At 38.2% G+C, this 13,688-nt stretch overlaps 1 protein-coding gene across 2 annotated transcripts in view; it reads left to right on the forward strand.

Moving 5' to 3' along the window:
• IPO7 (importin 7) overlaps window positions 1-13,688 on the forward strand; it is a gene marked incomplete at both ends in the record, with an annotated part of 68,222 nt that overhangs the window by 44,320 nt on the left and 10,214 nt on the right. For both annotated transcript variants that reach the window (XM_080707066.1, XM_080707067.1), the window contains 11 exons: window positions 805-939; window positions 1,421-1,520; window positions 4,555-4,631; window positions 4,783-4,899; window positions 8,012-8,101; window positions 8,504-8,669; window positions 8,932-9,092; window positions 9,930-10,058; window positions 12,217-12,283; window positions 12,363-12,488; window positions 13,088-13,185. In XM_080707066.1, coding sequence (XP_080563192.1) covers window positions 805-939; window positions 1,421-1,520; window positions 4,555-4,631; window positions 4,783-4,899; window positions 8,012-8,101; window positions 8,504-8,669; window positions 8,932-9,092; window positions 9,930-10,058; window positions 12,217-12,283; window positions 12,363-12,488; window positions 13,088-13,185 — 1,266 coding nt within the window. The remainder of the gene's footprint in view (window positions 1-804; window positions 940-1,420; window positions 1,521-4,554; window positions 4,632-4,782; window positions 4,900-8,011; window positions 8,102-8,503; window positions 8,670-8,931; window positions 9,093-9,929; window positions 10,059-12,216; window positions 12,284-12,362; window positions 12,489-13,087; window positions 13,186-13,688) is intronic.

A 13,688-nucleotide genomic window follows, 5' to 3' on the forward strand; every position in this document is an offset into this window, starting at 1 on the left:
AGTGAGACCTTGTTTAAAAATTAAGAAATGATATTATTGGGCTGGGGGTATGACTCAAAGGCTGACTGCCTTGGGATTTAATCATAGCACCACAAAAGAATAGTTTCTTTGTCTAATTAAATGCCTTGGGAATTAATTTGGTTGTTCACTGTAATTTAAAGTAATTACTTAAGCCAAGTGTGGTGATGCACCCTTAGGGGTTTTAGACTGAAGGATCGCATGTTCAAGGTTAGCCTCAGCACATAGTGAGACTCTCATCAACCTAGTGAGAACCTATTTCAAACAATAAAATTAATGGGGTTGTAGCTGTAGATCAGGGGTGGAATTCCTCTGGTTTCAAACCCTTGTACAAAAAATAATAATAGTAATAATTACTTTCAGCTAGGTGTGGTGGTGTATGTTTGTAATTCTAGTACTTGAGAGGCTGAAGGAGGATCGCAGGTTCAGAGCCAGCCTCAGCTATATAGTGAGGCCCTCTGCAACTCAGTGAGACCCTGTTTCAAAATAAGAAATAAAAAATTCTGCTAGGAGAGTGGCTTAGGTAGAATGATCCTGGGTTCAATCCCCTCTATGGGGGGAAAAAAGTAATTACTTTCTTTTAGATTGGGATTGCTATTTTTTCTAATGATCTGGGAATTGTGATATGTGTCATAGTTGACCAGTGATTTAGGTCATTGAAAGAGTGCTTGTCTTGCAAGTGCAAGGCCCTAGAACTGCCAAAAAAGAAAGGAAAGAAAAAAAGACAAGCAGTGAAAATTTTCATTTGAAGTTTGTTTTTTGATTGAACTTTTTTTTCCCCCAAAGGTTTTATTGAAGGTGTTGTATCAGTACAAGGAGAAGCAGTATATGGCCCCTCGAGTTCTACAACAGACATTAAATTATATTAACCAAGGAGTTTCACATGCCCTTACCTGGAAGAATCTGAAGCCTCATATCCAAGTAATATTTTGTACCTGAAATGGTTTCCTAGCAAATGTAGTAGAAGTGACATTAATTGCCAAAATTTTGAAAAATTGTTTTTGTTTGAATTTTGTGAATCTAGTTCTGCTTTCTTTTGAAAATATAACAGAAAAAGGAGATGTTACATTTTAAGATAGTTTCCAGAAAAATTGCTTATCTATTTCTATTAAGTAATTTATTCACCTTTACAGCTGTAGGATTTGATAGATTAAAATTTTTATATTGGATTTCCTCAAAATATGTAATTGCTACCTATATACACATATCGTATAATTAAACTTTACCGAGAAGGTACAAACCCTGTAGTCAGTCTGGGAATGTATTAACAAAGTTTGGTTTTAAGAATAACCTTTGCTTAGTATAGAATAATATTATACAGCAGTTTTTGTTTTAGTATTTAGGAGATTTGTCAGTTTAAATCTGAAAGCTGAAGGCTGTTATTTCTTAACTTAAATTGCAGGGCATTATCCAAGATGTTATTTTTCCATTGATGTGCTATACAGATGCTGATGAAGAACTTTGGCAAGAAGACCCTTATGAATATATACGAATGAAATTTGGTAAGGATTTTACACTAAAACAAAATATGTTAGTAGCTAAGATGAGAGTGGCTGTGTGTAACCAACCTAAGAGATATTTAAGACACTTTATTTCTTTTTTTTTCTTTTTCTTTTTTCTTTTTGGTGGTACTGGGGGTAGAACCCAGAGGCTTTCTACTTCCAGACTATACTCCCAAACCTATTTTTATACTTTATTTGAAACAGGGTCTCACTAAGTTGCTGAGAGCCTCACTAAGTAGCTGAGCCTGGCTTCAAACCTGAACAATCCTCCTGCTTCAGCATCTCAAGCGCGGGGATTACAAGCGTGCACCACTGCGCCCAGCTTTAAGACACTTTATTTCAATGTAATGTCTTCATTGTTTAAGCCTTTTGGGGGGGCTATTTATTAATTAGGGCATTTTAGAATAATTATTTTGGTGCTGGAGATTGAACCTAAGAAAACATTCTTTTTTTTTTTTTTTGTATTGGGGATGGAATCCAGGATATTGTACCTTTGAGCTATACCCCCAGCCCTATATTTTTTATTCTTTTTTTTTTTTTTTTTTTTTTTTTTTTTTTTTTTTTTTTTTTTTGGTGGTACTGGGGTTCCTGGAAGCCCTTCTACCTCCGGGCTACACTCCCAGACCTATTTTATATTTTTGAAACAGGGTCTCTTACGCCAGCGCGGCTGGCCTCGAACCTGCGCGATCCTCCTGTCTCCGCCTCCCAAGCGCGGGGATTACAAGCGTGCGCCACCACGCCCGGCGTATTCTTTATTTTGAAACAGGGTCTAACTGACTTTGAAGGGCATAAGTAGCTGAGGCTGTCTGCGAAACATGATCCTTCTTGTCTCAGCCTCCCAAATGCTGGGTTACAAGCGTGTGCCACCATGCCTGGCTAGGAAGCACTCTTAACTCTGAGCTACTCCCCCAGCCCTTTTATTTATTTTTTAAATTAATTAACTAACTACCTTATTTATCTATATTTTTTAGTCATACTGGAGATTGAACCAAAGGGCAGTCTACCTCTAAGCTACACCTACACCCCCAGTATTTGTGTGTGTGTGTGTGTGTGTTTGTGGCACTGGGGATTGAACCCAGAGGCCTTCTACCTCTGAGCTGAACACCAGCCCAATTTTCTTTTTTTCTTTTTCTTTTTTTAAAATATTTTTTAAATTTTTTAATTTTTAATTTTTTTTGGCGGGTCTGGGATGGAACCCCAGGGGCATTTGACCTCTGAGCTACCCCTGCCCTATTTTATGTTTTTATTCTGAAACAAGGTCTAAGTTGCAGAGGGCCTCACTAAGTAGCTGAGGCTGTCTGAAAACCATGATTCTCTGATCTCAGTCTCCCGAATGCTGGGGTTACAAGCGTGCACCACCACACCCGGCTTTTATTTTTTATTTGAAAACAGGGTCTTACAAAGTTGCCGAGGTCCTCGCAAAGGCTGGCTTCGAACCTGAGATCTTCCTGTCTCAGCCTTCCAAGTACTGGGATTACAGGCATGCACCACAATGCCCAGCTCCCAGTCCTATTTTTTATTCTTTTTTTGAAACAAGGTCTCACTAAGTAGCTGAGGCTGGCTGTCAACCTGCCATCCTCCTTTCTCAGCTTCCAAAATACTGGGATTACAAGTGTGCACCACTATACCCAGCTAGAATAATAATTTTTGTTTGCTTTGTTATTGTCGTGCTGGTTTTTTTTGTTTGTTTGTTTTTGTACTGGGGATTGAATGCAGGGGCATTCTACCTCTGAACCACATCCCCAGCCGGACTTTATTTTTATTTTGAAGCAGGGTCTCATTAGGTTTATGAGAGCCTCACTACTTGCTCAGGCTATTCAAGAACCTGAGATCCTCCTGTTTCAGTCTCTCAAGTACTGGAATTATAGGCATGCTCTACTGTGCCCTGCTAGAATAATAATTTAAAGACACAGATTACAATCATGTTATAATAATTAGATGTATTCCTGGCATATGCTGGTACTAAGCAAAGATTAATCCTTGAGATTTAGCAAAATTTTAAGTGCCCTTTTTTTTTTTTTTTTTTTGGTGGTACTGGGGGTGGAACCCAGAGGCTATACTCCCAGACCTTTTTTTTTTTTTTTTTTTTTTTAATATTTGGAAACAGGGTCTCACTAAGTTGCTGAAAGCCTCACTCAGTAGCTGAGGCTGGCTTCGAACCTGTGCAATCCTCCTGTCTCAGCCTCCCAAGCACGGGGATTACAAGCATGTGCCACCATGCCCGGCTTAAGTGCCTTTTATTTCTTTGTAGTAGTGGGGATTCAACCCAATGGCTTTACCTCTGAGCTACACACTCAGCCCTGTTTATTTATTATTTACTTGATGTACAGGGGCTTGAACCCAGGGGCATTCTACCAATGAGCTACACACCCAGCCCAATTTTTTATTCTTTATTTGGAAACAGGGTCTCATTAAGTTGTGAAAAGCCTCACTAAGTAAATGAGGCTGGCCGCAAACCTGAGATCCTCCTGTCTCAGCCTCCAAAATTCCGAGATTACAAGCATGCGCCAGGCTGTTGGTTTTGTATTTTCTTTTTCTTGTTGTGTTACTGGAGATCAAAACCAAAGGCATTCTACCTCCAAGCTGTATCCCCAGGCCATTTTTTGTTGTTGTTTGAAAATAGGGTCTTGCTACGTTACTGAGGCTTGTCGTGAACCTGCTATCCTCCTGCCTTAGTCTCCAAAGTACTAGAATTTACTTTTAGGTGTTTACCACTGTGCCTGGCTAAATGCCTTTCATTTTTTTATTTTGGTGGTGGTACTAGAGGTGGAACCCAGGGGCATTCTACCTCTAAGCTATACCCAGCCCTATTTTTTTTTTTTTAATTTATTTTGAAACAGGGTCTCACTAAGTAGCTGAGGCTGTCCTCAAACCTAAATAGTCCAGTCTCAGCCTTCCAAATGCGCCACCATACCCAGCAAATGCCATGCATTTTATAATAGAGCATAATTTGTAAATTAGGTATTATGAAACTTTTTGTGATTAAGTGATTAAAATTTCTATTCTGTGTCTTAACTTTATATTTGTTCTTTAGATGTATTTGAAGATTTTATTTCTCCAACTACTGCTGCCCAGACACTTCTATTTACAGCCTGTAGTAAGAGAAAGGAGGTAAGTCATTTGATGTTCAAATAACTTTTACTATATTATTTAAATATGTACTCAGTTTTAAATGCTAATGGTGTGATTTGGATTCTCAAAGTGTTTTTTTTTTTAAGGACTCCTGGAGTATTTAATAGAGTATTACTTGTCTTTAATATAGGTACTGCAGAAAACTATGGGATTTTGTTACCAGATTCTTACAGAGCCAAATGCTGATCCTCGAAAAAAAGATGGAGCCTTGCATATGATTGGCTCTTTAGCTGAAATACTTCTGAAGGTATTTCTTTTGTATTCATGAGCAAGTGGTTTGTTTAAATGTACACGTTTATTGGGTGCAATACACATAACAAGTAATTTTCCCATTTAAGGTATACATCTCAATGGTTTTTAATATTTTTATAGAGCTGTTCAATGTTTACTCCAAAAATAAACCCTTTACATATTAGCAGTCACTCCCCATTTCACTTCCCAGTCCTATGTTAGTCCTTATCTACATTTGTCTTTGGATTTGTTTACTCTTGGTATTTTATGTAAGTGGAGAGTGATGTAATATGCGGTGTGATACTTTGTGACGGGTTTTCATTCAGTGTGTGTGTTTATTTTTTCATGATATTGGGGATTGAACCCAGGGTTATTCTACCTGTGAATTATATTCCCAGCCCTACTTATTTTATTATTATTTTCTTTTTTGCAGTACTGGGGATGGAATCCAGGGACATTCTACCTCTTACACCCCAAGCCCTTTTTTTTTTTTTTTTGTGGGTCTTGGGATGAAACCCAGGGGCATTCTTCCTCCGAGCTACACCCCCTGCCCTATTTTTTATTCTTTTATTTTGAAACCAGGTCTCACTGAGTTGCAGAGGACCTCACTAAGTAGCTGAGGCTGTCTGCGAACCGCGATCCTCCAGGTCTCAGCCTCCTGAAGGCTGGGATTACAAGTGTGCGCCACCACGCCCGGCTTATTCTTTATTTTGAAACAGGGTTTCACTGAGTTGCAAAGACCTCACTAAGAGCTGAGGCTGGCTTCAAACCTGCACAGTCCTCCTGTCTCAGTCTCCCAAATGCTGGAATTACAGCGTGCGCCACCACGCCTGGCTATTTTATTAATTTGAAGTAGGGTCTAAGTTGGTGACAACATCACTAAGATGCTGAGGCTGGCTTCAAGCCTGTGATCAATGGACCACCATGCCCAACTCCAGTAAAATGTTTTTAAGGTTCATCATGTTGTAGCATTTGTAGTATTTACTTTTCATTGCCAAAGTAAATATGCCACAATTTATCCATTAATCACTTGGCGGGCATTTGTTTTATTTCTACCTTTTGGCTGCTATAAATATTTATGGGGATATATGTTTATTTTTCCTTTTGGTAAATATATGAGAGCTTAAATTAATGGTCATATTTTGAGAAACCACAAAACTTTTCCAAAGTAGATAAATTATATTTCCACTAGCAGTATATATATAAAATTTTAAATTTTTTTACATCTTCACTAATACAGGTTACTTTTTTTTTTTTTTTTGGTGGTACTGGGGTTCCTGGAAACCCTTCTACCTCTGGGCTACACTCTACACTCCCAGACCTATTTTATACTTTTTTATTTGGAAACAGGGTCTCTTAAGCCAGCGTGGCTGGCTTCGAACCTGCACGATCCTCCTGTCTCCGCCTCCCAAGTGCAGGGATTACAAGCGTGCACCACCACGCCTGACTACAGGTTACTTTTTTTTAGTTAGTTTCTCCCCCACCCCTTTTCTCTTTTGATACTGAGGACCCTAGTACCACAAACAACAACAACAAAAAACTTAACTTGATCTGGACGTGGTGATGCACACTTATAATCCTAGTACTTGCAAGGCTGAGACAGGAAGATCTCAAACTCAAGGCCAGCTATAGCAAGTAGAGACTCTCATCAACCTAGTAAGACCTTGTTTTAAACTAAACATAAAATAGGGCTGGGGGGCTAGCTCAGAGGTAGAATGCTCTTGTGCTCAATCCCCAGTACCACATACACACATATAAAAAAAGACTAGTTTCCTTAGTTTATGTTCAGAAAACCTCAACTTATAAATGAGCTGTGAGCTTGTTTTCACTTTCAAGTTTAATTGTAGCTATTCAAGATATAAGTACAAGGTACAGTCATATTCAATTATTGTGCTTTCTTACTATCTACCCAAAACCTTGTTCCCCACTAAATTGGTTAAATTTTGTTTCTTGCCTTATTCAGTATCCAGCGCCCCTTAATAGGTAACATTCTACATCTGCATGGCACAACTATCAAATGAGGAAATTCATACTGGTTTAATCTTTAGGCCTTTTTAACATTTCACAGTATTTCTGTCATGTCTTTTTTTTCTGGTTCCTGATCCAGTTCAGGTTTCCCATATTGCAATATAATTGTCTCTTTAATCTTCTCCAATTTTGTTTTTGTTTTTTTCTATGGTGCTAGGTTATGAAACCCTGGGGCCTTTTACCTCTGAGCCACACCCCAGCCCTGTTTTTATTCTTTATTTTGAAACAGGGTCTTACTAAGTTGCAGAGGTCCTCACTAAGTAGCTGAGACTGGGTGCAAACTTGTGATACCCGTCTCAGCCACCCAAGTACTGCGATTACAAGCGTGCGCCAACACACTGCGCTGATGCTCAGTTTTAAATGCTTACTTAATGTACAATCCATGGAACTTGTCTAAAATCCTTATTAGGCTAACTTCAGGGCTTTTAGATTCATCAAGTATTTGCTTAGCTAGCCATATTACTTTTATTTATTTTTTATTTTTTATTTTTTTTGGTGGTACTGGGGTTCCTGGAAGCCCTTCTACTTCCGGGTTACACTCCCAGACCTATTTTTACATTTTTATTTGGAAACAGGGTCTCTTAAGCCATTGCGCTTGGCTGGCTTCGAACCTGCGCGATCCTCCTGTCTCTGCCTCCCAAGCGTGGGGATTACAAGCGTGCGCCACCACGCCCGGCACCATATTACTTTTAAAGTAGGGTATTTCTCAAGCTCTATTATGTTCAGTTAAAAATCTCAAAGAGATATAATCCCAGTACTTGGGAGGCTGAGACAGGAAGATCACAGGTTCACCACCAGCCTCAGCTACTTAGGCTATATGAAACTTAATGAGACACTATTTCAAAATAAAGAATAAAAAATAAGGCTGAGGATTTAGCTCTAAGGTAGAATGCCCCTGGGTTTCATCCCCAGTGCCACAAGAAAAAAACAGAAATAAAAAGGACTGGTGTTGTAGCATGGAGATAGAATGTCCCTGAGGTTTAGATGATCAGAATAAATGTGATATTGTAGCAATAATAGTCATTTTTTACAATGGTGTATCATTTGGAAAATGAGATAATTGTATTTGGAACTATTTAAAATTATTTTTATGTTTACAGAAAAAGATATATAAGGATCAGATGGAATATATGTTACAAAATCATGTGTTCCCTCTCTTCAGCAGTGAACTAGGCTACATGAGAGCAAGGGTACGTTTTAAAGTCATATTATTTTATACATTTATATCTTCTAATGAATGACTTGATTTTTACATTGGTGTTTTAATATTTACAAAATGCTATATTTCACGTAGAATTTCTGTTTAATGTAAATCTTGAAATGGCTGCTATTAATGTGTGCATAGATTCCATCTGTGTCTGGTAGCAATGTCTGTCTGTGTTTTGCATTCAGATCTTGCTATCCACACAAACATCATGTAGCCAAAGAGCAACTTGGGATCATAGTACTGGTCTAGTGTTGTCTTTTTGGACATACCTACCACTGGCCAGCCTCCATATTCCCTCACATAAAACTCCAGGAAGAGATTAGCTTTGGGAATTTAATGTAAGATATATATCTATAGTCACTGCTTATTATGCTTTTTTAAAAAGGCTTGTTGGGTACTTCACTATTTTTGTGAAGTGAAGTTCAAAAGCGATCAAAACCTCCAAACTGCTTTAGAGCTGACAAGAAGATGTCTGATTGATGATCGAGAAATGCCTGTGAAAGTGGAAGCTGCTATTGCACTCCAGGTGTTAATAAGTAATCAAGAAAAAGGTAAAGGATTTGTATGTCATAAATACCAAATGTCTTTTTCACATAATTGTACAAGAATAACTCCTAGAAAATTGGTGTGCTTCTTTTTTGTGTGTGTGCGTGGTACTAGGATTGTACCCTAGACAGTCTTTGCATATGCTAGGCACTTTACCCACTCCTAGAGTACTTACATTTTATGTGAAAGTACTTTTTATTCATTATATGCTGTGTCAAGTTTCTAAAAGATTTGCTTTGTCAGAAAAGCTTTTTTTTTCTCTTACAGCTAAAGAATACATTACACCATTTATCAGACCTGTAATGCAGGCTCTTCTCCATATTATAAGGGAAACAGAAAATGATGATCTTACCAATGTAATTCAGAAAATGATCTGTGAATATAGTGAAGAAGTTACTCCTATTGCAGTAGAAATGACTCAACATTTGGTATGTTCTTTGAAAATGGGGTTTGTATTGTTGTGGTACTGGGGATTGAACCCCAGGGGCATTGTACCTCTGAGCTACACTCCTAGCCTTATTTTTTTATTCTTTATTTGGAAACAGGGTCTCACTAGTTTGCAGAAGATCTCACCAAGTAGCTGAGTCTGTCCTTGAGCCTTCAATCCTCCTTTCTCAGCCTCCCAAGTACTGGGATTGCAAGCACGCACCACCATGCCTGGCTGAATGTGTTGTTTTTGCAGGCACATTAATTTAGCTTACAGGTAATGTGGCAAAAGAGGCTTGACTTGTAGCAGATAATATTCCAAACTCTTTGACAGATATTTAACTTAATTCTCATATAGTCATGTTGTGAGATTACTCCTATTTTATAGGCAGAAAATGTGATTTATATTTGGGCCTCTACAGTGCGTGTTCTTATCTACCTCAGGTGAGTAGTGTCCCTCATTACTCAAAACAGTTGATTCCCTTTTTCAAAAGTAACTGTTTTTTTCCCCAGTACTTCAAAAAAATATATAAATAAAAAGCAGGGCATGGTGGCAAACGCTTGTAATATCGGCATTTGAGAAGTGTGACAGGAGGATCCGGGTTTGCAACCAGCCTCACCTATTTAGTGAGGCCCTTTGCAACTCAGTGAGACCCTGTTTCAAAATAAAGAATAAAAAATATAGAATAGGACTGGGGTTGTGGTAGAATGCTTCTGGGTTCCATCCCCAGTACTGCAAAAAAAAAAAAAAATATATATATATATATATAGATAAAAATATTAGGCCAAAATGTATTTTCAGTGTATTTTGTAAACCTGAGTTGCATTGTGTTGACCAGGCAATGACATTTAACCAAGTAATCCAAACTGGGCCAGATGAAGAAGGAAGTGATGACAAAGCAGTTACTGCCATGGGGATTCTGAATACAATTGATACTCTCCTTAGTGTAGTCGAAGACCATAAAGAGGTAAGTAAGCATACGATTCAGTGTTGCACAAGTTTGGGGGAATGTCATTTTATTTTATTTTATTTTTTTGGTACTGGTGATGGAACTCAGGGGCCTTCTACCTCCAGGCTACACTCCCAGACCTATTTTATATTTTATTTGGAAACAGGGTTTCTTAAGCCAGCTAAGGCTGGCTTCGAACCTGCGCGATCCTCCTGTCTCAGCCTCCCAAGCGCGGGGATTAAAAGCGTGCGCCACCATGCCCAGCTGGAATGTCATTTTAAATAGACTGTTCTATGATACTTGAGTTAGGACTCTGATCACCACCCCCTCTCTTACCTTGACATTTTCAATTAGTTTCCTTTTGTTACCTCATAAATATTTAAATTGTAAAGTATTAATAAGGATGTTTGCTCTTTATCAGCTTGTGTTTATTCACAACTCTTTTGGTAAATTAAACACCGTGGTGCATTTTACAAAAAGTAAAAGTGGGAAAAAGAATAAAACAGACAGAATAGAGAACTGTTAATCATCTTCAAAATGTTTTATTATTTTTAGGGTATTCCTTATACTGTTTTCTTTTGGGTACTAGGATTGAGTGCCTGCATATTTTATTTTTTTTGTAGTACTGGGAATTGGACCCATAGGTATTCTACCTTCAAAGCCATAGCCCCAGACTTGTTTTCTTATTTGGAAATGGTTTCACTAGATTTGTTTTCTTTCTTCCTTCCTTCCTTTCTTTCTTTCTTTCTTTTTTTTTTTTTTTTTTTTTTTGTGGTACTGGGGTTCCTGGTAGCCCTTCTACCTCCGGGCTCCACTCCCAGACCTATTTTTACATTTTTATTTGAAAACAGGGTCTCCTAAGCCAGCGCACGCGGCTGATTCGAACCTGCGCGATCCTCCTGTCTCTGCCTCCCAAGCGCGGGGATTACAAGCCTGCACCACCACGCCCGGCTTCACTAGATTTCTGATAGCCTCACTAAGTTGCTGATGCTGTCCTTGAACTTGCAATCTTCCTGTCTCAGCCTCTCAAGTACTAGGATCACAAGCATGTGCCACCGTGCCTGGCTCTATTTTTTTTTATTTTGAAAGAGTCTCACTAAGTTACAGAGGGCCTTGATAAGTTGGCTAGGCTGGCTTTGAACTTAAAATCCTTTTGTCTCAGTCTTCAAAGTACTAGGATTACAAGCATGCACCACTATGTCCAACTTTCCTATAGACTTTAAATACTAAACAATTTTTTGGTATACTTTTTTTTTTATTGGTACTGGGGTTCCTCAAAACCCTTCTACTTCTGGGCTACACTCCCAGACCTATTTTTTTATATTTTTATTTGGAAACAGGGTCTCTTAAGCCATCGTGGCTGACTTCGAACCTGCACAATCCTCCTGTCTCCACCTCCAAGCGCGGGGATTACAAGTGTGCGCCACCACTCCCGGCTTTTTGGTACTTTTTTTTTTTTTTTTTTTTTTTTTTGTGGTGCTAGGGGTAGAACCAGGGGCTTTCTACCTCCGGGATATACTCCCAGATCTATTTTATACTTTATTTGGAAACAGGGTCTCACTAAGTTGCTGAGAGCCTCACTAAGTAGCTGAGGCTGGCTTCAAACCTGTGCGATCCTCCTGTCTCCGCCTCCCAAGCGCGGGGATTACAAGCGTGCACCAGCATGCCCGGCTTTATTCTTTATTTTGAAACAGGGTTTTACTAACAGCTTTATTCTTTATTTTGAAACAGAGTTTTACTAAGTTGCGGAGGGCCTAAGTAGCTGAGGCTGTCTGCAAATCACGATCCTCCAGTCTCAGCCTCCCAAATGCTGGGATTACAAGCATGCACCACCATGCCTGGCTTAAATCTGTATTTAGACACCCAAAAAAAACCCCTATAATCTGTCTTCAGAATAGTTGTGGTTCCCTTTCTTTTCATAGTTTCTTTCATTAAAATGTTATTTTTTTCCCTTTCATTTTTAGGTAAATGAATCAAATTATTCATTGTGTTTTTATTTTAATGGCATTTCATTGAATTTTAATTTTTATATTTTTTCTTAATTACATAATGTCATTTCAAAACCTAAAATGGTTTAATATTGAATTCATACTTAAACATTATGGATCACAGTATGCACTTTAGTAATTCATTCAGTGTGTTCCAATTGCATATGATTTTTTTCCTTCTCTTTTAGATAACCCAGCAGCTTGAGGGAATCTGCTTACAAGTCATTGGTACTGTTTTACAACAGCATGTCTTAGGTATTATAACTCAGATTGTGCTATTTAGTACTATTTAAATGATTAAACATTTTCATAATCACTCGGTATTCTCTTCTAGAATTCTATGAAGAGATCTTTTCTTTGGCACATAGTTTGACATGCCAACAAGTATCTCCACAGATGTGGCAGCTACTACCCCTTGTATTTGAGGTCTTTCAGCAAGACGGCTTTGATTACTTTACAGGTCGGTCAATTTGCCATGGAATTACTGATTATTACACTTCAAATTCATTTTCACATTGATTTGAAGCTTGTCATTGGAACGTATAATTTTGAATATTCCATCTGTTTTGTACTTTAAATAAGCAATAGCAATTGCTTATTTAAAGCAATTTGTACTTTAAATAAGCAATCACGCCTGGCTTATATGTATAATCTTTATGCATTGCTACTAAATATAAAAGAATTCACTTTAGTGATAGGTTCATTTCTACATTAAAAATGAGTATATATTAATTAAAAGTGAAAGAAAGCCAGGCATGGTGGTGCATGCTTGTAATCCAGCACTTGGGAGGCTGAGACTGGAGGATCACACAGATTCGAAGGCCAGCCTCAGCTACTAGTAAGGCTCTCAGCAACTTAGTGAGACCTTGTTTCCAAATAAAATACAAAACAGGTCTGGGAGTATAGCCTGGAGGTAGAAAAGCCTCTGGCTTCCACCCCCAGTACAACAACAGCAACAACAACAAAAGAAAAAAAGTGAAAGAGAAAATAATCAGTTTTGCTTTTTTCTAAGAAAAATTTTTAGTAAAGATGTATAACTGATACTTTTTGTTAATACAGACATGATGCCTCTTCTGCATAATTATGTAACAGTTGATACAGACACACTTCTATCTGATACCAAGTATCTTGAAATGATATACAGAATGTGCAAAAAGGTAGGTCATTTTTTTAGATATTAGATTTTTAGATATTAGATTTAACTAAGTTGTATATAAGAACTTGAGACAAGCAGGGTGTGCAGGCACATGCTTGTAGTCCCAGTACTTTGGAGGCTGAGACAGGAGGAACATGGGTTTGTGGCCACCTCAGCTACTAAGGCTCTCTCTTAATTCACTGAGACCCTGTTTCAAAATAAAGAATAAAAAATAGGGCCAGGGGTGTAGCTCATGGTAGAATGCCCCTGGGTTCCATCACCAGTACCACAAAGAAAGAAAAAGAAGTGTTTGAGACATATGTGATTATACATTATGATAAAAATGGTAAACATGCATCTGACAGAATTAAGGAGCTTTAGCTGAGCATGGCTATACCCCTGATGTAGAAGACTACTTATGACATATAGGCAAACAGATCCTGTTCCTCAGGAACATTGCAGCTATACATGTTACTTCAGATGCTCAGAGCCTAAGAGAGAAGGAAATTATTCTCTGACTTAAAG

The sequence above is a fragment of the Muscardinus avellanarius genome, assembly GCF_963383645.1.
Source record: "Muscardinus avellanarius genome assembly, chromosome: 1".
NCBI classification, from domain to species: Eukaryota; Metazoa; Chordata; class Mammalia; order Rodentia; family Gliridae; genus Muscardinus; species Muscardinus avellanarius.